This window comes from Actinia tenebrosa, unplaced genomic scaffold, assembly GCF_029948245.1.
Source record: "Actinia tenebrosa isolate PJP-AT-01 unplaced genomic scaffold, QUT_ActTen_1.0 PGA_scaffold4__44_contigs__length_22323623, whole genome shotgun sequence".
Lineage (NCBI taxonomy): Eukaryota > Metazoa > Cnidaria > Anthozoa > Actiniaria > Actiniidae > Actinia > Actinia tenebrosa.
The window spans coordinates 5237097-5264164 of record NW_028292581.1 but is presented as its reverse complement, the minus strand read 5'-3'; the positions used below and the strand labels follow the sequence as shown (position 1 = coordinate 5264164).

At 38.0% G+C, this 27068-nt stretch overlaps 1 protein-coding gene across 1 annotated transcript; it reads right to left on the bottom strand.

Moving 5' to 3' along the window:
- Positions 1 to 574: 574 nt before the first annotated feature.
- On the bottom strand, positions 575 to 25810 carry LOC116298320 (uncharacterized). Its single transcript, XM_089036664.1, has 20 exons — positions 25533 to 25810; positions 20647 to 20814; positions 18935 to 19102; positions 17654 to 17812; positions 16976 to 17176; positions 16333 to 16557; positions 15512 to 15577; positions 15195 to 15260; positions 14868 to 14990; positions 14164 to 14241; positions 13282 to 13548; positions 11870 to 12178; positions 11268 to 11411; positions 10891 to 11055; positions 10065 to 10337; positions 8997 to 9296; positions 3696 to 4033; positions 3097 to 3350; positions 2588 to 2871; positions 575 to 1972 (listed from the first exon to the last, which is right to left on the bottom strand). The coding sequence occupies exons 1-20, from the start codon at positions 25591 to 25593 to the stop codon at positions 1824 to 1826; spliced, it is 3798 nt and encodes a 1265-aa protein (XP_088892790.1). The 5' UTR covers positions 25594 to 25810; the 3' UTR covers positions 575 to 1823.
- Positions 25811 to 27068: the final 1258 nt, after the last annotated feature.

The window sequence follows — 27068 nt, the reverse complement described above, 5'->3', positions numbered from 1 at the left end:
TTTTTTTCTAACGGTTCTGAAGTTCACGATCTCTCCATTATCAATCATATTCTTCGAATATAGTTTTTTAAAATATCCAAACCAGTGAAGTGGAATTAAACTCGGTTAGTAAAAAGATTCAAAACTTTAATGCGAAAAGTACTTACGGTCAAAGTAACCAGCTCTATTACCGCGTAGTATTTAACGATAAATTCATGTATATGTCTCATATTGACTAAAAAGACTGAAAGTCGTATTCTCTTTTAGGCTCTACTAACCCACACGATTGAAGCCAGAATACAGCCGACCGAGTAGCTGTAATAATTCTAATAAATATGTGAATTACAATTCTAGAAATCTTATTTTACCGCTCAATTTTACTTCTAAAGCCCGGTGTTACAGCCTCAGCTGCTAAGCCAGCGTATGAGCCATTAATCTATGAACACATCATTCAAATCCATAAATGAGTACTCTTGCGCAAAAATGCACTTTTCGTGAGATGGAAAAAAAACAAAGGCATTTTACGACTGGGCTGCCCCAGGAAACCCAGTAAAAATAACATTACGCCCAAGTGGATTTGGTCCATTCCAGTATCTTACCGTCCATGACTTGTTTATTAGTCTCTTATCACATTCAACTCCAAAAACGCGTTTTGTGATCAACGAACCCAGAAAAATTGATTTTTTGTAGCATGTTATTTTGGTTTATTTTGGTCAATATCTTTATATCTATGATTTTTGTCCAAGGAGCCTTCACACCATACAATGTAAATTACAGGTCACCGAATATGGTACTAGTGATGTCGAATAGAGATTTTAATAGGCCTCTTCGGCTCTGACGTAATGTTTTCCCATTTCAGACCACGTGTCATTCTCTAGAGTATAATTTCTTTGTTTAAGGTTTGCGCTCGGTTGAACATGAGAAGACACATGAATATGGATACAGCTCAAACAAAGAATCTTATTCTCAAGGGAATGACACGTGGTCTGAAATGGGAAAACATTACCCCAAGCCGAAGAGGTCTTTTGCCGCAGCGTTCCTCATTTTTGCCACAATAGATGGGCTGCCACCATTTCTAAGAGAATGATACGACAACCAACATATAGGCCATGTTGGTTTCTTTTCATTGATGTTTTTTGAAATAATATCAAGCAAACGTTATAGGGTGAATAAATGGTCAACCACTGTATTAGAACTGCTTCAATATTGGTCTTTAGGCTACACCCGTTATAATATATTCATTTTAAACAACCTGATAAGGAGGCTGAAAAAACATACAGTCGTCATTTAAGCAGTTGTGGAATGATACAACTATTGCAAAAAATATTGGTGAAGGGTATGTTGCATTTTATGTACCAAGTTTCTAATGCATGGCGGATCATATGTGTAAAGTATGTGTTTGTTAGCTAGGAAGAAACTACGACGGAAAAACTTACGGTCGACATAGTTTGCGAAAATTCCATATTTTTTGACCATTCGTTGAATTAATTCTCGTAAACCATAACTGTGCACTTTCGGCTTGGTAAACATCATTCAATATTCAACGACACCATAACTAACATTTTTTTGATTAGCTGTAGAGTTTGGCAAAGCGCTGTCGTATACTGTCATCATAGTTCATTTTTATAATTGATGGTTTTCACGGCGGCCATGTTGGAGGAACTTAACAAAAGAATTGTCAATGAATTCTTTTGTTATATCCTCCAACAAGGCCGCCGTGTCTTTTGTTATTTAGTTCACTTGGGAATGGTTGAAAACCATCAATATGCGCGATTTACTTTGGGGAAGCAATACACAACAGCTATAATCTAACAAGGCAAACGTCAATGACCATGTTGGTTGGATCAAACATTCGTTTCTCTGTCAGGGTCAGGTTGTGGTATCTTGCGATGATTACTGATCTGTTTCTTCATGTACATCATTATGATTAGACAAATGATGCAAAACCCTCCCATGCCAACCATTATCCAAACATACTTTTGGAAAGAGGAACCTGAAAAAAATGAAAGCAAAATTAAATTGAATATTGGAAAGTCGATAAATGGCTAGCCGAGGGCTGGATTATACAAAAAGGACAAGGTCAAATACGTAACGAATGCAGAAGATGGCGAGAGAAAGTAGAATGGACTTCAAATACATGGTTATAGATAAAAAGCGGAATACCAAGATGGCCATAAATTCCTTAAATTCAGGGCTAAGTACAAGAGCTTTGCACAACCATTCCATTCTGATTACTTATATCCCTTTTCCAATAAGTTAGGACTTTAAATGCGCCCTTTTGAGTGATTACAAAGGTACAAAGTCGATCAGTTACGAGTATAGTTATAGGTGGCGTGTAGAGGACACAAGAACGAAAGAAACCAGGAGCAAACCGCTAAATTCAACAAACATGGCAGCTATGAAGTCACACAAACCCCAATAATGAAATAATGCAAAAACACAAATAGAGTTGATAGAATAGAATAAAGCTTCAATAAACGTTGCAAAAATGCTTCAAACAAAAGCTCCAATTGTGAAACAAGACCAGTGATGGCAAAGTAGATACCACGCTAAAATAGGACATTTTTCTCCTTAACTCCAGAGATGATACTGAGATGATAAAACTTACCAAATGACTTTTGCCCTAAAGCATTAGGTCGGTTTTCCATAATAATCGGTCCTTGAGTCAGATCCACCTCTGTTGTAGAACTAACGCTACGTCTCAATCTTCCAAGACTTGACAAACATCCTTGTGAACATCGTGAAGCCGCGTTCGATGCGTTGCACACGATGAGATGACAGTGTATGTAGACAAACTGTCGCCCTTGCGCAATGAATTGAAATGCTTTAAAACTGTATCGTTGGACGTTGTAGCTTCCTTTATAGAACTGCACCGTTGGATCCACTGCGCATCTATGTCGTATAAACAAATTTATGTTTTTTAAGAAAAAAAAGAGTGACAAAACAATGCACCAAATGCAATACAAGCTAGATCTGGCTAACACCTGATTTCCAGTGAGGTTTTAGAATGCTGTGGTTGGTGCTGCTCCGCACTCAATTCAATACTTTACTGCTACGAATTTATAGTTACAAATCATACGACGATTTTTAAGTGAGCATTCAAACGACAATCCTTACCCATCATTGATGATGTCGTACTGCATGACATGGTCTGGGTTCTGTGTTGGTGTCGCGTAGCAACGGTCAGCCATAACCGAAAGACGTTTGTCAGGAGAATCAATGCTTACTTGTACATACAGAGGTCTGTTGACGGTCACTTTTAACGGGAAGTCCCCAATACCGTATGCTAACGAGAATGACTCGTCACGATACAGGGACATGCCAAGTTCAAATTTCGTTGTAGAATTTCCACCATCTAATATTTTACGTACCTGAGAAGGAAAGACAAATTGGTTCCATTAGCATGGAAACAAAACAATTTAAAAAGGATTCTCCTAGTTATTAACGTCAGGTGGGCTTCCCATGTCATCAAATTTTAATTTCAAGTTATTTGTTTGCGGAGGGTGGAAAACTGGAAATGACGATCGATGATGATTCCAAACAATGACGATCACGAGGGATGAACCCACGAGCAAAGCGTAAAGGGGCGGCGCATTGGGAGCGTAAACCTCTCGTGGTTCTCATGTACGAGAGGAAAAAGGGGGGAAATAAAAACTTGTCTTGGAATTATACAGTCCAAATTAAACACTGTCATTTATTGGTTCACTGATCAATACCTTTGTTGGCAGGAGTCCAAACGTAGACGTCACACCCTCCTTGGTATAAAAACAGCTAAACGGTATTCTTATGTCTTGAATACGAGTGATCATGCCTTTTCTACGGTACTCTTTGACTACGTTACTGTAAACCACAGCCTCATCGGTGAATTTCGTCACTGTTCCACACCCCATTAGTGGTGCCTTTAAAGTGTAGTGAGTTTGATTTGCAGTTGCTCTACAGGAACTGTTGGCGAGGGTCAGATCAAGTTCACTGTATCCACTCAAGGCATTTTTCTTTAGGTCGATGTACATGGTGTCTTTGAGGCATCGTACACTAGCACCCGGTGCAAATGAATCTAGGAAAATTAATTTTGAAGTAAAGTCAATTGTATTGGTTAATTGTTTGCCTGCATTGGCGTTCCTGGTCGACGTTCCTGGTTGGATATATTGTTCCTGTCAGGAACCTAGGAAGACCTACAATTCAAGCTATGGACAATATTGTATCAGGCAACCTCACGGCCACGTCTCATACAAGTCACGGGATGGGTCAAATTACTGTTGGCCGTTATGCTCGTAATGAACAAATATTGAGCAGGCGCATGGACGGAGGCCAAATGGCAACCCACAAGAGGACGTAAACTGAATAGGCACGACTATTAAACCTTGTGGTCAAGTCACGCAAGGGAAGAGGAACGGAAACTGGGGACCCTGGGCATGAGGGGAATACATGATGACTGACTTCCTAGTTGAGTTTTTTTTATATTGGCAGAGTTTATTTAATTAGTTGGCTTATGTATATTTTATGTGACCTTAACACTGTTTGTTCCACCTTAGACCCCTTGCATTAATTTCCTAGAGGAATTATTCTGGGGACAAGACAAAAGGCCTTCTCTTTTCTTATGTCTTCTTTCTTTGTCTCCTCTGGTTCAAAGTGAACATCAATTTACTATGACATTTCATTAATATTGTAACATACGTCTGGTATTTATTTTATTTCTTATTGTGAAGCGCCATGAATTTTGATATGTGCGCTATATAAGTTCCATTATTATTATTATTATTATTATTATTATTATTATTATTATTATTATTATTATGCAACACAAATCCATTGTCCCTCAGAACAATTCCTCTCGGGAAACTCAAAACAACTTCTCTCCACTCAGTGCAAGGGGTCTACTTTACTTTTTCTTCATAATAAAATGAGAAGGACAAATCCTTAAAGTGCCTATCACCCTTTTTTTTTTTTACTTTTTTATATCCAAATATAAGCTATTCTAAGAAACCTGTCGAAAGAATTTTTTGATTCTGACGCTTCTTTCTATTTTTTTCGAGCGGTCAAAAGTGCGAAAATAGGAAGATTTCAAAATATGACCGAGCGAGAGGGGAGACTGGGCTAGTGACGTAGAAGGAGCAACACGCTCTTCTTGATTTACAAAGAAATGTATGGGATACTAGGGGGGATACTGAAGACGTCCTTGCGTTTCTTGGGGTTTTTTAGAAGTCCTTGGACTTTTAACTACTTTCTTGGGCTTCTATGAGGAAGTTAATTATCTAAAGATTCCATTTCCAGTTCTCATCAGGATTCGTAGCCTAATTTACTGGTATATTAGTGAAGCGAACACAACCTAGCAAAGCAAGCGAGGTGACTGAAGTGAAGTGGTTCCGACCCGATCACAAATATTATCTCATTGGCTGGGAATAAAACTTGTCAAAACCTTAGTAAATACACCAAAAGTACAGCAGCATAGATAGAAATTCCTACCTGGAAATTCCTAGAGTCGTTATAGGGAACCGAAGTTGATAACAGGTAACATTTTACTTGCCATTGCTCGAACTGAGTCGTCTTCGCACCGGATCGGGAATTTATTCCCGGTTTATTAAAGAATAAAACAGTTTTGGTGATTGTGGTAACATTTCAGTGGTTATTAAACTCTTAAGAAGTATTTGGTGCATTGCTAAAAGGGCTGTAATGAATGGTTGAGACAAAATTCCCGTACGATTGACACAATAATACTACTATTCACAATATTTTAATTATTTGCTACCGTAGAATGCTCTTCAGATTTTTTACCTTTATCGAATTTCCCTCAATAGACGATCGTTTTATCTTTAAAGATAGGTATGGCCAGATACTGTGAGACAGGATAGAAAACTGATAGAATAGAAAATATTATATTCGACTATGAAGTGAAACCATGTTGACCTGCAGAGTAACAGTAGACTGATGATGCGAAGTGTCACGCACCCTTACATGTAGTTTCTCGACTGAACTACTACAGTATAAATATATAATGCAATTCATGTTTAGATATTTTGAAAACTGTTAAGCCATCTACATTGAAAAAGATTTTGTGAACTACCTGGAGTTATTTCATTGTTTCTGTTATTTACATTTGATGTTTCTGATTTGGAAACGACCTGGAAGAATTTTGCGCGGCACGGACTCACATATTCATCCATAAATACATCAGATATTAATAAGAATAATGCTAAAAAATTTAAGACTTAAAGGGTGTAGGTTCATATAGTGCTCAGAGTTACTGTATGTGAAATCTATAAGTTTTTGAAACTAATTTATTACACTTGATTCTGAGCGTGACAGCCTAATATGAGGTTTTCCCTAGGTTGCGTTTAACTTCTCGCTGCTTTTCTTTTTCTTAAAATAATTCAAAAATAATATCATTCTTGAAGTCTGAAGTAATTAACATCCTCTAACCAGAAAAATGAGGTCTTTTGAAAGCGTATAAACGGCAAATTGGTCATAAATACCAGTGAAATCTAGAGAGAATGAGGAAACATCTAAACCCAACTTACTCCTCTTACGTCACAGCCCAGTCCTCTAGGTTATCATTTTACGCGGCCAGAGTCAAAGAAATGCCTATTTTCGCACTTTTGACCGCTCGAAAAAAATAGAAAGAAGGGTCAGAATCAAAAAATTATTTCGACACGTTTCTTAGAATAGCTTATATTTGGATATAAAAAAGTAAAAAAAAAGGGTGATAGGCACTTTAAGCGACACTTGTTCTTCTACTTTACTAACCGGGTGAACGCATCATCAATCCCCAGGTCAATCCCCAGTTCTAATCAGTAATAAAGAGATGGTACTTTACCCCCTAGTATTCAATAACTACCATATGTTAAACTAAACTATTGACTCTTGATGACAATATTATTATGTAGTATACATGAAAATGATAATCATGTGTGAGAGTTTCGTTCCTAGGCCTTGCAGCTATTACCACGTTGCTCTCGTAAAAAGGAAAGGAATTGTTTTGCAAACATGGCAGATATTTAATTCCATATCTCTGTCCCCCGCTCTCTCTACATGACCAGAGATAACTGGGTCAGGAGACAGCGACGACAATAAACCAACTAGAGCAAGGAATTCAAGGTATTCCATTGGCCTTCCACACTCTGAATTCTAATGTTTTATATTATTGTCAAATATCATTGACAATGTTCAAATAATTTCATTTAGCACAGCATAAATGCGTAGAAAGCTTATGCGAGGGTTCAATATATTTATGTCTGGTATTTGATACAAAACAAGACATCTTTAAAACATCGATACGTTATTTAGATTAATACTTTCTTTTGACAAACAATGTCGCTCTGTAAAGCGCGCAGAACTCTTAATCTACAAGGACGAGGTCCAGACAAAGAAATACAAAGAATCTTAGTATTAAGAATTAGCTGCTTGTATGACACTAAACTCACTCCATTTTGTCCATTTGATAGCTATTTGGGTTCTTAAAATAAATGATTTAGACAAAGTGCTACCTATTAATCCTAAATGGCATCCCGCAAATCCCCTCGAAATCAAGTGTGTTCAGGTCAATGTTCCTTGGAGTTTCGACACACGGTGGACTAGAGAGTGAACCAAGGAAAGGAAGCGTTTTTATATTTAGATCTCAAGCACCAGCGATTCTGATTATTTGCTTATGTTTTGTAGTATTTCTCAGATCACACCAATGAATCTACTTACCTTTAGTAGCATCCTGCCCATTCGTAATACCGTTGTTGCAAACTAGAATTACTATAAAGACGCAAATCCCTAGGCAAGCCATCACACAACACCTACCGTAACTAGAAAAGTGTCTAAGAATAATAGGCAAAGAGGAGTTACTCGCCAGTCAGTCCTGACTGCATGCCACTATGAACCCGATACTTGGAACGCATCAGTCATTACTTTGTTTTAAAAATTGAACACATGTCAATCATCAAGATTGTTCTGCTGAAAATCAGACAAACAGCACATTGGTCATTCTGTTCCTGGTGCTATAAAAAATGTCACTTCAGTTTCAGCATGTTATGCTAGCGGAAATGCCTTGTACACTAACAAGTTTGGGCGCATATAATTGATGAGGAAAATTTTTGTAACTTCTGTCATAAGAGAGAACAAGTTGGTCAAGTTAGACGAAGCGAATCAAAGCACACGGACACGAGTGCACTCAGCCGACTCCAGGTTTTAAAGAGAAGTCACTCCCGACTTTATAAACGACAGGTTTCAAAAAAATGCCGGTCATTTTTTTTGAATTTTATGAATCTTTACAAACTATCGTGTCCACAGGATATTTTATCCGTGTATAGGAGGAAGGTGGAGGGTGGGTTGAATACGAAACTTGAAGAGCATCCCTAACAGGATTCCACTGATAATAATAGTTATTTATAGTTAGTTATTTTTATAGAAGTTTGGTCTAAGAAGAAGGAATAGAATGATATATGGATAAAGGAAAACTCGCAAGAAAAATATTGTGCCGGGTATCTAGACGCTTCGTATTTTTAGCCACACTACTTCACAAGAATGGATAAGAATAGAGTATCTACTCGACGTTGTGTTACGTTAATCAAAAATTTTGACCTTCCCTCATAAAGAGAGAGTTTAGTTTGACTAATCATTATCCAACCTTTTATATAAACATGGTAGTTTGTCAGAGGAGAAAAGATGCAGCTTACACAACTACAAGCCAACGTCATGTACACTGTGTTCCTAGGATTATTATTTTTCACATTGTAGTAACTGGTAAGAAAGAGCACTGACACTGACACCGTCACTGAAAAGGGTGACGGAGCGCTTAATCATCAAAATTATCAAAACTAAAAGCAGCCAAAGGGGGAATAGAATATCTTGTGCCTAACACTGAAGGGGTCGCGATCCCATTTCCTTGTCCAAACTATGAGAAATTCCACAACCTATTTTGGATATTGCATTTCACATTCCCACTTGCAGCACTCCCAAAATAATGCCAAAATATACATTCTTAGTTTCTAGCCTTTCAGAACCCCGAATTACTTTTTAAGTTTTCACATACATACCTTGCCATTCTGTAAAATCTACTCCTTCGATCGCTGCAGCCACCCTTACTCCCGTATCCAGAACCTTACCACCTTGAAGAATCTTCAAGGTGTACAGACCCATATCTATTGATCTGACTCGCCGTATTGCTAAAGACCCACTTGGGCTTACGCTGTAGCGATCAGATGACGATAGGTCAATAGGTCTTCCTCTTCTATACCAGACAAACTTTGGGATAGGATAGCACTTGACATTCTGGAGGATTAGCCCTGATTTTCCGGGATGGAGTATTATTGGATGGTCGTATTTGTCGATTGTACCTGAAAGAAATTACACAAGAATCATGAACAGAATGATAGTACTCGATATGGGAATTCATAATTGCTCATAAAGTGAATTGCGGTTTTTTTTTTACGGCATATCTGTCTACTGATCTTGCATATCTACGTTAGTTTTGAGTTGCAACAACACCTCATGGCAACGTCAAATCGCATATCCAAAAGTCAAATATTGTACAAGATGACATGAGGTCATCATCGGAATTAAATAAGGATTTAGTCAAAGATCAGTTAACACTCTAAAATCGGTTTGCGAAGGCCGAACTTCATCATGACCAAGATAAGAAGAATATTTCGAATTACCATTGTTTAGCAGGTATGGAATGTTCCCTTTCTTGCCCCAGGCAAATAATGAAAGAATAAGCCTGAAGCGAGGTAACATTTTACCCCCGACTCTATACCATAATAGTTTTTGAAATTCTTTCATATTAAAATTTTTGATTCCTTAGAGAATACAGGAACAATAGTCATAAAAAGAACCAAAGCAGTGTGAAAAGGATTATGGTCTAGAGTCGGAGGTAAAACGTCTTCTCGCTTCAAGCTTATTGAGGTGGTGGCATCCGTTTAAAAATATTAAAATATTAGATCAAGTCATAGCAATGCAATCATATGGTTTTTCTATCCTTTGTAGAAGGGAAAGAAATAACGCAAGCATTTTCCGGATTTTTTTCTTTCTTGAATAGATTATTAATAGAATGCGGCATTACAATTTACCACTTTTAAAAAAAACTTATTGTATGATAAACTTACGGTTAACATTAAGTTCAACTGCAGCATTGTCCAAAGCACCTTGGCACACATATCTCCCACCATCCTTTGCAGTCACGTTATGTATCACCAATACTTGATATATCCCATGATCCTCCACCTGCATTTTCGTGCCATGTGTTTCAGGTAGAATCTTTCGGCTGTACGAATCAAACCAACCTTCAAATGGCTGTTTGTCAATCCTACAGACGAACCTAATGGGTTTATTAGGGTTACACATGGTCTTGCTTGATGGATAAATCTGTACTCCTGGGACTTTGATTATAGGAAAGAAGAAGGAACACAAAATTAAGTAGACTGCCAGCAGTCCCACTTTTCCCTCTAGACTCATTAAAGACGAGTGTTTCAGGATTGCTGTGGATGCGCGCGGAGATTGGAGCCGAATAAACCACTTACTCGGGCTGCTCACTCGGCTCTAATCTCCTCGAGTCCACAGGAATCCTAAAACATTCATCTTTAATGAGTCTGGTGGTAAAAGTGGGACTGCTCACAGTCTAAAAATTAAGAAGAATATACTGAATATAACACTGTTATTTCATATCATAGATGGTTCATCCCATCAGAATGCGAAAAAATAGCTTATTTTAGTGTTGGTAGGCTTATCATTCTGCTCGCCATATCATTGAAATTCACATCCTATGGATTATTCAAAAACCGTACTACCGTCCCTTGTACACGTAATTGACACACAAGGAATTATTTCGTAGATCTCTGATCGACGCCCAGTGATTGATGCCAATCACTGAGGAGCCGTCGGTAGCACCAATAAGTAAGGCAATATTCACTATTAAATACCTTTCATACTTACTAAATTCGGGGCTTACTAAATTGGGATCGGCGCATCTAAGAGTACAGGAATCTGAACAGCATTTTTGGTTTCCATAGCAATGGTTATCGTGAGAACATTTCTTGATGGAAGATGGACACTTGTCAGGAGGGAGAAGAATAGGACAGTAGCCTGGCTTGGCGTCATCTTGATTTAATAGAAAAAACAAAAGTTATTGAAGGTCAATCACTAACTTTTACTCTACATCATGGGCTGTTTTAAAATAGGAATCCAAGAATGGACTGGCGGGAAACGCAATAGCCTCAGACCGTAGTTTTTCTTTTTGGCCCCTCAAGCGCATCCAACATGGGGAAAAAGATGTCGCGTCGTGTGCGTATTGAATAGATCTTTGTTTTTACCTTTATTTTTTCCATTAATTTGGATGCATGTCTTTCTACATCCGTCTGAACAACAACTAGACGATCTCGCGCATTCTTCATCTGTTACACATTCATCTTTTGCTTGAAACAAGCAGCTCGTCCTTTTTGGCATTGGACATTTTCCTTTGTGTACGTGAGAATGGAAAAAAGAAAAAAAGAAGAAAAGAAAAGCTCTTGATGAAATTAAAGCTAATGAAATTAGTTTTTATGAATAGAAAGACTAGCCGTTCTGAAACGTCCGTTTCCCACTGGCAATAACTAGTCTGAAGCCTTTTCAATTGATGCATGGTATATAAATGCATTGATAAAATAATCCTCTTTATAAATGATGAAATTCGTCTCTTGCCTTGAACCAGTTGGTTTACCACTCGGACAATACCGCACCGTAGTTTTAACGCCTATCTATAATTGGCTCCGTTTGAAAGCCGTTTGAGTAACCAACTGAACGTGTACCACAAGTTTTCCATCTAAACTAGCCTGCGTCGCATCTGGACTTTTTCAGGAAAAAAATCAGACGTAGGCTAACCTACACACATTTTTACTTCTGGCAAGCTATTAGCTATAGCATTGAAGCGTCATACCTCCTATAACTTCAAGAATAGCTTCGACATCGACCCTATGAGCAACCATTGAAGTAAATATTCCATTGTCTTTCGCATACAGATTAGTTGCAGATACAGAATATTTCCCCTTGTCAGACATCTTGACATCCTTTATAATGAGCGTTCCTCCAAGGGTTACGGAATATCGGCCATCGTTAACATCTAGAGGTTCGTATGCCTTCATCCATTCGTATTTCTGCGGTCGTGGAAAACCTTGAATTGGGACTTTAATCATCCCAGTTGCCCCAGAGCGAAGGAATACTTTGATTTCTGACTCTCTAACAGCCACTGAAGAGAATATAAACAAGTCAGTGATAAGGGTAGTGAGCAGAGAGATATGAGCCTAATATAGTGTATACTGTAGTAGTGATATCTCAAACACAAAGAAAATGGCGAAGTTTACTTCAACGATAACTTCGCTTACCTATATATACCTATACTGGAGGTCTAAGTTAGGGGTCAGTTAAATGGAAATGGAATTACTCATGTTTTGGGGGTTTTGTGGAGGGAATCGAGAGCTACAAGGCATTATTGTCGTAACTGGGGTAAGATTGGGATTTATGGGAAGCACGGGAGGCGTAGCAGTGAGAGCGCTCGCCTCTTACCAATGCGACCCGGGTTCGAGTCCCGCCGGACTCGGTGTTGTATATGAGTACAGTTTCTAGTTGGTTCTGCCCTGAGTTTCCAGGGCTTTTCCTCGGGGTTCTTCAGTTTTCCTCCCTCTGCAAAAATCAACTTCTTAAAAAATGCAAAAATCAAATTCGATCTAGAAAGGGCCTGGACGAAAATTGTGTGGTTTTTATTGGAGTAGAGTTTACGTAATTATGCATTGTAAATAGAAATGTACATCTACATACAGATCGACAGTGGCAGATCCAAGAATTTCAGAAATGGGGTGACTATTGCAAAGATATAAGCAGGAATGCGAGGAAAAGAGGGGTAGGCTTATAAGGATAATACAACAGATAAATCGGATTTAAAGCGGGGTGGCTAGCCCCCTTCAACACGCCTAGACCCACCCCTGACATAGGTCACACTCAATGAGTCGAGATATTGCATGAACTATAAGAATTACAAGCAATATTACTCAACCTTTGTGTACTTACATGGAATAGTCAATGAATAGTGCAAGAATTTCAGAAACGGGGTGACTATTACAAAGATTTGACCAGGAATGCTAGAAAAAGGGGGGTAGGCTTACTAAGGACTACAGAGAAATTTGAGCTAAATCGGGTTGGCTATCTCCCTTCAACACGCCTAGACCCGCCCCTGACATAGTTCACACACATACAAAAACGATCCTGACATCGGTTACAAAGAAAGAAAAAAAAAAAAAAAAAATAGAACAAGGAGTCTTACACAAGGATATTACTCAACCCTTGTGTACTTACATGGAATAGTCAATGAATAGGTATCATTAGCAAAAGCACCCCGGCAAGTGTATTTCCCACCATGCTCTTCTCCAACTTTGTCAATAACAAGAGTGTAGTCATTTCCATGCCCATAGACGTACGTGTCACTGTTGTCTTTAGTACTTGTTATCTTCAGGCCCTTGGGATCATACCACCCTTCAAAAGGCTCGCCTCTTACGTAACAAACAGCTTTGACACTGCTTCCAACAACTGCATCATCGGTCTTCGGATAGATTGTAACACCATCTTTGTTTAAAAGAAATAGAACTGGTGAAACTAATTCCATATCGAGAAAAAGGGTCACAGGGAATTCTGGCTAGCGATGCAAGTTGTGCTTTTATGACAATTTTTGGTTTAGGTGGACCGACCAAGGATAGAGGCTTTGCACCATCACGTGTGATGGCAGCCATGACAGGAGGCAGGAACAATTAAGTCTGGTCTAATCTGATTTGCATGAGAAAGAATTCAGTTTCTATTGGGGAAAAGCCTCTATTGTTGTGCCTCCTGTCATGGCTGCAATCAGGTGATGGTGCAAAGTGTCGAAAATGGAGTGTCGAAATCTGGAGCCAGAACTTGTATGCGAACACCGTCCTATAGACGTCCTATGCTACCTCGGTAGAGTAAACGCAAAAACAAAACAATATCAAGCTTTGACTTTGCTAGCAGCAATGCCAGTTTGGGGAATCAGCATCATTGCCCCACTGAAGATGCCTAGGGTTTGGTTAATGGATGTGCGTTTTTCATCTTTAATGAAAACAAGACTTACAGAGGTGCGCAAACATTTGTAGTTAATGAAGATCTTTTACTCCCATCACGAAATGAATATTATACTATCATGTTGTGACACTGACAAACGTTTACCTTTTACTGGTGGAGAGGTCTTCATTTCAGTAAATATTGGCTGCGTGACGACTACTTTTGGCTCAGTATTACGACGTCCTAAATATTAATATAAATTTAAGTTGTTAATTAAAATTTGTAAACTTTCAGAGTGAAAACTTTTCTTGGCAACTCGTTTATCACCAAATCAAAAGTAAAATAATATTGCTCAAATGTTCTACCATTTCATTGTGTGGGCTGGTGGAAGTTTTTAGTGTTGGTATTGTTGTAGCATATGGTTACCGTTACTGAGACGTTGCCAGGTTTTTCTTAGTGGTTTTTGTTTGTTTGCATGAAGTCATTTTTGCTCATGTTTGATTTTGCACATAAACTTTTTCTGAGTTTTGTTCGCATTCTTCGTCTTCGTTGTTACAATACTTTTAATTTATATTTGCTATTATAAGCACGTCTAGTATCTAGTGTTCCAACAGTCGTAGCTTTGTTGTTGTTGTAATCACCAGTAGACCTCCTCGGCTCTGATGTAATGTTTTCCATTTCAGACCACGTGTCATTCCCTAGAGTATCATTTCTTTGTTTAAGGTTTGCGCTCAGTTGCACATGAGAAGACACATGAATATGGATACAACTCAGACAAAGAATATTATTCTAAAGGGAAGAGCACGTGGTTTGAAATGGGACAACATTACGCTCGGGCGCTCCAGAGCCGAGGAGGTCTGTTAACATACCAGTTCGTATAGTAGTAGTAGAGGTGGTGGTTGTAGTAGGGGGCAATGTCTTCAGTATAGTTTTCTCTGTTGTGAAGGCATCATAAGGCGTGGTTTTTCTAGTCACTTTCGGGGTTTTTATTTCTGAAACAAAAAATAATGCCAATGTATCTATAATATGCATACCTTATGCGTAACACACACACTAAAATAATAAATTGTTTCTGGGACGGAGAATTCTTAATTCTTAATTCTTAATAAAGGGAGATCATGATGTGACAAGAAGCAAACAAATTAAAGCGCGCGGTAACAAATGGACATGCTTCACTATTGCGTACATTTGCGTACCTGCTGTGAAGGGTCTTGGTGTGGGTTTTCGCATTGTGGTTGGTCTAGATGTCGTCACTAATGGATCTGTCGAGAAGTAGAACACATAGGCCTTTCTAATTACATAACAAAAATGAATTTTGTAAAAAAGATTTTTTTAAATGGTCAAACAGATACGCTGCATTTGCTCAGACATGTCACACGAGACTCGGGAATAAGCATTACGACATTGGCGAGTGCATTTTTCCTTAACGGCTTTTGAGCCTTTAAATTATATTCGTGCACGCGCGTATGTCTTTATGTTTCTCCTTAACTCGTAAAACTGAATCAATCTTTACCTGTTGTGGTAGGTCTTGACTTTGTTTTTGGATTTATGGTAACTGTAGACGTTGTCACTAATGGACCTGTAGAGAATGAAGCAGAATTTACAAAATATATGTGAAAATGGGCAGTTTTATCCACCGCATTTTCAGTGGTAGGCATTCTTGTTTTTGGTTTTGGCTTGATGGTCGGTTTAGATGTTGTCACTAGTGGACCTGTGAAATACATTGGGGTTTTAGCGATCTTCCCTTGAAAATCTGCAATTCTCTCGTTGGTATCACATCGTAGTTTGTTTACAGTAATTTTGTTTGGAAGATCTGTTTAGTTGTTGGGCACAACATAATGATGCAACTTCATTCCCTTTTGAATCATTTGGGAATTGTTTTGCTATATTGGCTATTCATGTTCATTGGTAATTGGTAATTGGTAAAGAAAAACGTAATACTCAAGGGATTTGCATGTCTATTGAATAATACAAGATAACGGTAGCTAAGAGCCGCTACGTTGTTTCGTTAGTCTACCCCCACCCTCGCCCCCTACTCCCCCCCCCCCCCTTCCAGAAAGAAGGAGCAAGTACCCAACAAGTCAAGAAGTTCGCTCACTAAAGAACATCGTATAGCAGATTCAAAACGAAGTATAGCATAACCTGAACGTATCACTAGGAGCTGAGTAGGTTAATGTACTGCTAGCAAAGCAAGAGGATCCAGTAAAATTGGAGCACTGATGTAGAAAGGCGGGATAAAGGGTACACTGTCGGTGCCCTGTAAGACCAGCCGCTAATACCCGAATAAACTAAACTAGCGTAAAAGATAGCATTTACAACGAACTTCAGTTTTACCTGTTCTAAAAGTTGTTGTTCTTCTGGTTGTTAATGCTGGAGTAGCGATCAAACCAGTCGTAGTAAAAACTGGATCTACACATGCTGTAACGCATCCATTATCACAGCATTTCTTTTCGCTGTCCCAGCAGTCTACATCATAGTTGCACTGAAATACCTGGCCCTCGCAGGATTTTAGTTTAGGCATGGCTGGACACTTCCCTTTTTTGTAGAGATTCCTTTCACCTATGGATCAGATTGAATTATAAATGATTTGTCCAATACCGTAGGTACAAGACCATAATTGTTTACCTTGAAATTAAAGATTTCCGATTTCAGATCACGTGTCATTCCCTAAAGTTTCTTTCCTTTGTTTTATCGTATTCCTGAACATGGAAAGACTAAACAAGGATTTTTATTCTTAGGAAAATGACACGTGTTCTGAAATGGGAAAACAATCCTAAGTTACTGAAGAGGTATATATGGAATACTGATATAAAATGTAACCAAACGAAAATATAAAGGTTAATCTTATTCGTTAATTCATATTAGGACTTAGTTTGCGCTTAGATGTTGTTTCTCGAATTTCCAGAAGGGGACATGCTCCCTCCACCCCTCCTTCCAAACAAGATCACAATGGGCTATGATAATGACTGAGACTTACTGGGGTCGGTGGGGATAGGGTCCACTTTATCGGGTATATTCACTCTATGAGGCAGAGATGGCATACACCAGTGGTTACATGTATCAGAACAACACTTCATGGAGAAACTGCAGTCTTCATCATTGATGCATTCCTTAAACGATACTGGGCAGCCAACTGGTGGTGTGAACAATGGACAGGACAACCCTTTCCTGTTCGGTACTGAAACAAAAGTAATACAAAGAGATTGCGGGTTGAATATTGTTTCATCAGTATATATAAGAACAAACAATTCGACCATAAAGGCCATCTTAAGGCCTAGGGCAAAAGTCGAACTTTCCATGCACCGAACTTAATTACATCAAATAATGCCGCCTCATTATCACCTGATATCCATTGTTTTTAATGAGTTCGGTGCATGGAAAGTTCGACGTTTGCCCTAGGCCTAACAGTTTGGAATACACATGTATAAGCATGATTATCGAATATTTGATTGGAAACAAAACTCTCACAAGATTCTTTGGTTCCACGAGATTTTAGAAATATAGAAATTCGAGAAGTAAAAAGGAAAACTTTAATTTATCAAAAAGACTTTTAAGTTGATTTAAAAATTAGATTAAATTCATATTTTGTTGTTGTTGTTTTTTTAAAGTAAATTTATTAAAAAAAAGAATAATAGAAATAAAATAGGTGCAATACCTAATTCTCCATTTTGATCTGTGCATCGCCTTCTGCATCCATCATAACAGCACGCTGTGTCAGTTGGACATTCAGAATCCAATGCGCATTTATGTGATGGATTCTTAGGACATTTGTCCTTGTGAGACTTGACACGTGGGCACTTAAACGCTCGTGTAGCTGGGGGGAAAATAAGATAATAGAATACTAGAATAGCATGATATTCTGTGTATTTAGTTCTTGACGCATAAGATATCAAGATTAGGGTTTGTTGGTGGGAAACTCGAAAAGCCTTTCATTGCGGGATCTCTTGTTCATTGATGTTTTTGCAATTATCAAATGCCAAAGACTCGTTCACACTAGCGTTGGAATCGGAATCGCAATTGGAACTGACCATACGAAGACTCAGTAGCGTACTGCTCATAAACAATGCTTGTCTCTTTTTCACAACTCGTTGATAAATATGATACGTAGTCTACGTATTTTGCGTCCGAATTCAATTTCGACGCTAGTGTGCACCAGGCTTTATCGACTGATATGTCAAGATTGCGGAAGTGAGTGAAAGAGGTTATTTTGGAGGTTTACAAAAAAAAATCGCATTGGTCATTTTATCACTCTTTTGTTCAATCCCCTTCATAGTTCCCTGCGCCTTCTTAAAAGGTAACCGTGGCTTTACGCGGTGGAAGCGAGAACAGTGGTCACCTTTTTTAACACACTTCGGACAAATATTCACATTTCGGCCAACGCCAGGTCATCGCCGTTCTCGCTTCGATACACCGGGCACAGTTACCTTTTAAGATGGCGCAGGTAACTTTATAAGGAACGATCCTTCAAAATGAACGAAAGTAGATGCATATTGGACATTTGGACATTCGATATTTGGATAATTCTTTACTCTTGCGTAAAGTAATCAGTTATTTGAATCAGATTATTAGAATATTGTTGCTTCAATAGAAACATTAGTTTCCGCACTAGAAACCTCTCAGAAATAATAGTGCCTTTTTCATCGAAAGCATAAAGAGTTGCTCCAAAAAACAGAACTCACGCTCAAAGTTCAGCAGTTTCAAAACGTAAGATATAATATAATGTATTTATAGTGAGTATATTTTTAACCCACCACGCATGCGCAATTTGCATTATATCATTAATTTCCATCCAAATTCTGGGACCCTTTGCATGGAATTAATTACTTTTCATAAACTTAAACATGAATGGAAATGACAATGGAGCCTCTTTCATGCGACAAACTACTGTATTGTTTGCTGCTTGTTTTTGATTGGACCGTATCTTATCTGTACTTACCATTTTTGATTACCGCAAGTGTCTTCGGTAACATGCATTTCTTTCCACAGTCGGCATCCATGCAGCATTTCTCGTCACCAAGGCAGTACGAGTCGTCCAAGCACAAGTCAAAATTAGCGGAGCAAGGGTTCGGCATGTCGTGTCTTGGGCAACCTCCATACTTGGTACCTGGACGAAAGAAACTATAGACTTTTTACTGATATCAAGTGAAAATAAATATGCGTGCAGAACATGCATACTTTCTGGGAGTCAAGGATGGCTTGCGCGTAGCGGTAAGGCTTTGCCTCTCTGGAGTCCTGGGCGTAAAGCTGATGTTACGCGAAGCGACGATTTTTCGCGATACGAGTCGTCGATTTTTAATACATGTTACACGAGTCAACTTTTCGCGCAACGTTCGTTCGAAAATCAACATGTTACACGGGACGATTTTTAGCCATTTCAAAGCCGCCATCTTGTTTGTTGACATCGCCTAGCTTCTATGAGAGTATTGAACTGCATTTTGAGTATGCGTTGCGCGAAATCGCTGATGAAGCTGTTACACGAATCAACTTGCAAAAAATTCGCAATTCTGCGTTGCAAGTTTTTGAAGCTAAATCAAAAACTTGCAACGCGTTGCCGAATTCGAAATTCGTTGTACATGGCATGTTACACGGCATCAATTTCTCGCGCAACGTCGCATTGCGAAAAATAGTCGTTGCGAATCGTCCAGTGTAACATCAGCTTAAAATTTGTTAGGTATTTCTCGCGATTCAAGTTTTTTTACTGCTTTAGTCCGGTTTTCCTTCCTCCGCAAAACCGTAAAATTTAAATTCTAATTCCTTCTGTGAATTAGCTGCCTGTGCCCAGACTTAATTTAAGAAGTCCACGGGTTGTTTCAGAGTCTGATAAAATTTGAAGATTCCTAACTGGGTTGGTAGTAAGCTTGCAGGTAATAAGTAAATGCTCCGTCGCGTTTTGATTGTTGGCGGAAATCTGTAATAATATTCACCCATGCTCAAAGTTCCTTATCAGAATGTTATTAACATTCAAATGGTAAGAGAGTATGAAGTAAGAGAGCACATCTCACATACATGGGTCTGTAACCATAAACGTTTTTTGAAAATCTATTTTAGCTCCGCGCTCAAGACTGAGCTATTTTTAGCATGCGATTTCTGATTATTCAGAGTTGTAGTGAATTCAATGTGAGAGAAAAATGTTTAGTTTCCGACGAGATTAAAAATGTTAAAACTCCTGTATTGACGATAATCGATCAAAAGGAAAGACGCTGAAGATAAGAAGCTAACTAACCCATAGATCCCTGAGGCATAATACTCAAGTTTCGAATTCTATCTGTTCTAAAGGGTTAGCCTCCATTCCGTATGGAAATAATTTGAGAATCCTATAGCTCATCTTAAGTGCGCGCGCTGATTGACTAGAGATGATGTATACAAGCGGGTATTTCACGTGGAACTCACGTTAAACTTTGCATATCTTAATTTTCGGTTATTTTTTCCTATCAAAATACCAAATAAACGTGAAAACTATACTTAAAAAAAGAAACAAAGAAAGACAAATACATAGATATAGGATATGTCTCCAAAAATTAGATAAAAAATTGAGGATATTGTGTGTGTGATCAAAGAGTAAAGCGGTATTTGACTAATTCGAAAACGGTCTATTAACACTCTGTTAGTAGTCCTGTTAAGCGACTCTTAACTTAATGGAATACATACGTGAGTTTATTGCAAGTTTGCTTGTCGTGTCCACACATCTTTTGTTACATCCATCCCAGCAACACCGCGTAAAGGTTGGACAGTCCGAGTCTTTTGCACACTGATTGGCTAGACCAACTGGACATCTCTTGTGAACAGATAATGTGGGACAAGCTGGTGGTTCTCTTGCTGTGAAAATCGATTAAAAAAATGTGAGGCTTCAATTGCTTGTAGTGGTAGTGTTTGTTAGTGGTGGAAGTGGTTGTGTTATCAGTAAAGGTGGTGATTGTGAAGGTAGGTAGTAGGTGGTAGTGGTATGGTGGTAGCAGTAATAGTAATGGTAATGGTGCTAGTTACGATGATGGTAGGTGAGTATATATAGATGGTAGATCTGGGTTGGTGAAGTGTCACAATGGAATAGTGGTAGAGGTATTGATAAAATAACACTGACATTATCTTATTATTAGGCCTGGTATATTCTTAATATACATTAACTAAACATCACTATAATCTCCCCATAAGTTGAACTCCCTAGTCATTTTCTTGGAGAGAACAATGAGAGCAGAATATGATTAAATAGAGTAAAAAAAAACAACAACATCACTGGCAAACCCAGACCAAAGACGACCTACAAAAGTCAATAATAGTATTATGGCTCTCAAAGGTTATAATTACATCCTCGGGTTAGTTCCTCTAGTGTAACTAATGCATATTTTTTATCAACTATTTTGTCCGCGCTGACAAGCTCCAAGCGGACACCTTTCGGGATTTAGGGGAAGGGAAATTTCTGGAACATGCAACTAGAATAATAATAGCTGTCCGTTTAATGAAGGGTGTCCGTTTAATAAGGGGTCCGCCTATCACTGTAATCTTATCAAAAATTGAGCGATAGCTATCTTAGCATAATGATAATACATGTTATGTCCTCGAGGGCATGTTTGTTATGCGAATTATGGGGACTACGTGTCGTTCAAAGTGAATGATTACTTGTGATTTTATCTTAGTTTGTCTAGATATGCAATAATCGACCGCAAAAGCACCAAATAAACCAAAATATCAGAATTGAAGGTGGACGCTTCAGTAAGATGATGCTTGCGACAAATACAATTACTGGACCGGGAAATTTAAATCAATGCAAAACAGTTCAGTTTTCGAGAACAGTTTGCTGATGTTTTTTCACGAGATAGGTATCTACTTTGAGATGTATTGAAAAACTCTAGACTGAGACAAGGGCGGGGTAACACGTGGTAATCCCTTCATAGATATAGCACTACAATAAGCGAAGGTTAGACAACGAGTAAAGGTAGATTCGGATTGTTTCTCTCTCTGTCTATACTCGATTGGATTTTAGCTCTTTCTTCTTTGTCATATTCGTCAAGAATTATAAAGGTTATCCTTCCGTTTGTCTGGTTACCTGTCTGGCTGCACTAGAACGTTAATCTGCCTGCCTGCGTTATTCGAGCAGTCGGTCTTTTAGGCTGGGTATATTTTCCGATCGATCGGTCATCTTGTCGTTGATGTGTTTATTATAGTTGGATTAAGGTTTTTTAGCAAGATGTATCTCGATTACAAACAATCACAATACATAGAGTGCAGATGGTAATGGGTACTAGTGTCAAACAAGGTGACAAACTAGGCCAGTCTGAGCCGGTCATTTCCCGTTACTTAACCCAACATGAATGCGCTCTTGTTGTAACAGTAATAAGGAAATGAGGACAAGATGTTTAATCTTTTCTTACGATTGAGACGTTAATTGATTATAGAATCTTTTATGGGAAAAGCATATAAACGGTTAAGCGCAATGCGCAATATTATAAATACATGGGAAAACTAGACAAAGGAAATGAAATAGCATTGCTCGCAAACGAATGAATAAAATTGAAGCATTTTTGTTTTCTCCGTGGCAAAAGCCCTTGCGAATTCGTCACGCTGAATCATTCGCTTTTTGTATTTGGTACGTCCCAGCTTTATATGGTTGATTGCACAATGAACATCTAGGTCATCCATATTCGGAGCGGTAAAATTAAATGTTTCCGACTTCGAAACACATACACCGTTGGCTTTATCTCGTACACGCATATGCTTGTATTGGAATACTGTTTTGACCTCGAATGGAAGAAAAAGGCGATTGTACTTCGCTATGTGTACGGGAATTTTGCGGTATCTAGCTTTTGTTTCGCCGGGACACAACTAGGCGAATACTTGAATTCTAATATTCTTGTAACCACCGGACATCTCAGTCTACTTGTTTGAATTTGATTTTTTAATTTCGGTATTTATGGCCGATCTGTCTATAGTAACGCGTACTATGAACGATCCGAAACTGAATAGCATAATATTTGGCCTAAAACCTGATCTGGAAATAGCTAGGAGTTAAAAATTCTAAAAAAAGGACGAGGCAAGATGAAACAATATATACCCTCAACAGATATGATCACACATGCTAACTAGTCATATTTATTCATTGACATGTAGAATGTCTGTCTGTCTGTCCACTCGCCTATGCGCACAGAACGACAGACGAGAGGGCGACAGACAATACCATCTGAGTGTAAAACTTTCATGAATACAAAACAAAGCCCAAAAATAAAGTGCAGACTCCATGACCGTATTGACAAATTCTTAATCAATTTCCTACCATCCCTAAAAAGGTTCTATTTTCAAACAATTAGCTTCCAATAACGATAAGTAGAGACGTCTACTGACCAAGATACGGTCGGTGTGAGCAGGACAATAACCAGTCTTGTAGATCCCAGTCCGAGATATATATTTTGGCCCAACATCTCACGCAACCATTAATTATTGGTGACATTTTGTTCAAATGCAACTCCTGTTCCTTCTATTTAGTGTGTATTTCTGTATATAGAAGCCCTGAGCTCTTTGCAGAAGGGCATCTATTTACATCAAATACCAATGTTTATTTAGGCTCGATATTGTCGTTTTCGACAGTTTGTGTAATGTTCGAGTGTCGGGGTGTTTGCAGTTAACCTGTACTACTGTACTTCCAGTACCCAGAATGCAACAACTTTTCGCAAGCATTCCTCCAGGAATCTTTAAGATTACTGAACTTTGCATTCTCTAACCAATTGGCCTTATTGCTCTATTCTGGATATGGACTGATATGGAGAACCGTATAGCAGATCAGCAGATCTGTGTAGCGTGTATGACCCTTACTAGCTAATCCTACCTAAATGCGTCTGCAATCTAAATACAAAGCCCTTAGACATTAAAAAGTTATTATTAAAAACATAAAATTTAAGAACCATCAATGAATAAAACCCTCTATGAATCTGCGCTCTATCATTGCAGATCTGCACTCCTCATTTGGATCAATGGTATGAAGAAAATTGGCAACAGGTTGCAAGAACTCGGTGCAAAATAGCCGCTGCATGTTGGTTAGATTTGACACTGTCAAGTGGAATCAATTAAAAGTACTAAATGACAGCAAGATCGCATCTTATCTTCAAATCATTATGTATATTGAACATCCAGGCTTTAATATCACCAATTTTATCAGTTGTAATGAAGGCTCCAGAGCGACGATTGCCCTCTCAGATTACCAGAATATTTATTGCTATCTATACTGAATAGTATTGGCACATTCTCCTCGATATAGACTTGGGAATACCTCATTGTCCGCTAATGAGAGCTATATTAATCGTGCACAAAAAAGAATGCAGAAAATGGTATCAATCATATTCCTAAACCCAAAGGAATTTTTGTTATTTCAGTGGACTTTAAATAATAACGTTAAGCCCATTCAATATTTTGGATCGTTTTGATAATCAAAACGCCGGGTAGAAAACTTCTGTGTGTTTTGTGTGTGTGTGTTTTGTTTTCAAATTAAAACTCCAATAAACTTTAAACAAGACTGAAAGGAATGACCAAAGTACTGTTATTTCTTAAATTATCTACAAGTTCTTTATACAGACAGCAGATGCGATAAAATTATGAAATGCTGCCACTCATCTGAATCGGTAAGGTTAACTATTTGGGATTAAATATCCGGCGTTTCAGTCTAAAACATTTAGTTCATGGTGCTCGAACTTTGCTACTGAGATAAAAAGTAAAATTCATCCCGTCGTTGATCTTCCAGTGTTACTCATTGACCTTTGGAGACAAGTTGAATTTATAGCTAGACAGACCATTTGCATACTTTAAAAATTCATTTTATATACATGTATAGCACAGCTTTGACAGTTATAATCATTTTTCTAGTTGAACATAACTACTAATGATTCTTTTGGATCGAATGGAATGGTATCTGTAAACATTGCAGGCCATTAAGTTAATCGCTCATGAGTTCAAATCTTTTTGTGGCCCAACAAAACCTCGTTGAAGAACTTTAAGACCATTCTTACAGGATTAATCTATTCAAACCTTTTTCATAAAAATTCACAATTGATACGAATATGCTAGTGAATTTTGACATGAAAACCTCGTGAATGTTGGCGATTGAATCTACTTTCGTACACTAGTATTTGTAGTGGCTAAAAACTCGTGGAACTGAAGTAAAAAAAGTACAACATTAAAAAAGAAAGCAAATTTGCTTAATAGTGTTATGTATATCGAGAATAAGAGAATTTTTTGATAAAACTTTACTACAAACAGTTGTTAATTGTCGATAAGTTAGGAAGCTATAGTCAGTTGTTTGTAAACAAAGGGATAGATTCGCTTACAACGTTTATGTAACTGAACTAACATTGCTATCTTTGCTTCATGTTCATGACCTTTTTTTTTAGCTGAAGGCTCAGTTCTTTAAGGGTACATGTATTTGTATATGGACTGTCACAAATCGTCATTAATTTACACCGCTCGTCTCAATGAATAAAGAACCGGTTTCTCCTTATAAAACTTTGCTTCTTAAAACTTTACTCGCCGTTGGGGCAGCAATAAAACACACTTACCTTCGCCAAACGAGCCAGAAAAAGCATTACAAGCAAATAACACGAGTAGAATCACTGTCATTTCTCCTGGACCACACGACAAGCAGAACTCAGATAACCTATCTGTTGACTTAAACAGCGCTTACATTCAGGCTTATGTCATGGACCGTGACTGCATCCTTGGGGACGAATGAATTATCTTGCTTGATCACGCACAAGAGAAATGGTAACAATACCGTAACAATAGAGGCTACGCGATTGGTTTCTGTAGAAAAGTACTATAGAGTGATGGGCCCCTGATAACTTGAATATTGCCGGTTATAATCAAACGGGCTCACCCTAATTCTGCGGTATTATCGAAATGTAAACGGAGTAATTCCAAAGTCAACATGTCTGTCGTATTGAAGGCCAAACCTTCAGCCAGTACACGCAAAAAGGGAGAGGCCCTTTCAAAAACACCGGAAATTTGAACCCAAGAGGTTTCAATGGTCTTTTCATGGTGCTCCGCGATGTCGGTCAAACCATTGGAATAAAGAGAGGAGAGTATAGCGTTAAATTGTTAAAAGAAAATCAATCAACGTTTCATACAGAGATTAGCGGGGAGGCCTTTAACAATTGCATGTTTGCTAAGAAAAGTTTTATTTAATTATTTAATTTAATTATTTATTTTTTTCGAAGTAAAAAATCGTTGACATGTACATCTCCTATTATGCCTGTTTTCCTACCATATCGTCTTTATCGTCTTAGGTCATCAGCTTCAACTGTTGACCATTTTTCCTGTTTTGTATGCGCCTGATCCATAACTTTAAAACAGGAGGTGTTTGGTTTCGCTAAAAACGAAAAGAAGGCTCGTAGTCCCATATTAATGGGTCAGCTGGTAAAGTGATAAATAAAACTAACTAGAAGTCTACTAGTTTTTCTGTTAGTTGCAATAAAAATGAATATTCATTAACGATTTAAGATCAAATATCGATATAAAATGTTTTGCCAAGGACAACTTGCCATTTTTTTCATGTTTGGTACCTGTTTCCTATAATGAGTAACCATTCCAAGAAATGTGAATATACGATATAGTTTTCCTAGAACCCCTTTAAATTTTTCGTGGATGCAAGGCTAACAGGATCAATTTATTTCAGAGAAAAAAAGCTGTTATTTCTTTTGTATTTTCTTGTTAGCCACGGTATAGTTTAAAAAAGGTTAGACTTAAATCAAAAATATTTTTGCCGGAGTGGTCTACTCTTCCTTCCATTTTATTGTTAGTTTTTCTTGTTGATTTTGGCATGTTTCTTATCTCGGTATCAATCATTACTTTATCCTTGCCGCACTTCGTACAGTGCTTCTCTCTTTTCCCTTGGTTAGCCTCAGTTTAAACTATTTTTGAGAGTGTTCTATACTTCCATCCATGTTATCATTTTTCCTTGTTGACATGTTTCTTATCTCGGTATCAATCATTACTTTATCCTTGCCGCACTTCGTACAGTGCTTCTCTCTTTTCCCTTGGTTAGCCTCAGTTTAAACTATTTTTGAGTGTACATGTTTTATACTTCCATTCATTTT

Coding starts and splice junctions, on each gene's coding strand:
- LOC116298320 (XM_089036664.1), bottom strand. CDS start 25,593: ATGACAGTGATTCTACTCGTGTTATTTGCTTGTAATGCTTTTTCTGGC. Junction 17,813..18,934: donor ACTTGCGGTAATCAAAAATG/GTAAGTACAGAT, acceptor TTTTCCCCCCAG/CTACACGAGCGTTTAAGTGC. Junction 1,973..2,587: donor TTTAGGGCAAAAGTCATTTG/GTAAGTTTTATC, acceptor CATTTTTTTCAG/GTTCCTCTTTCCAAAAGTAT.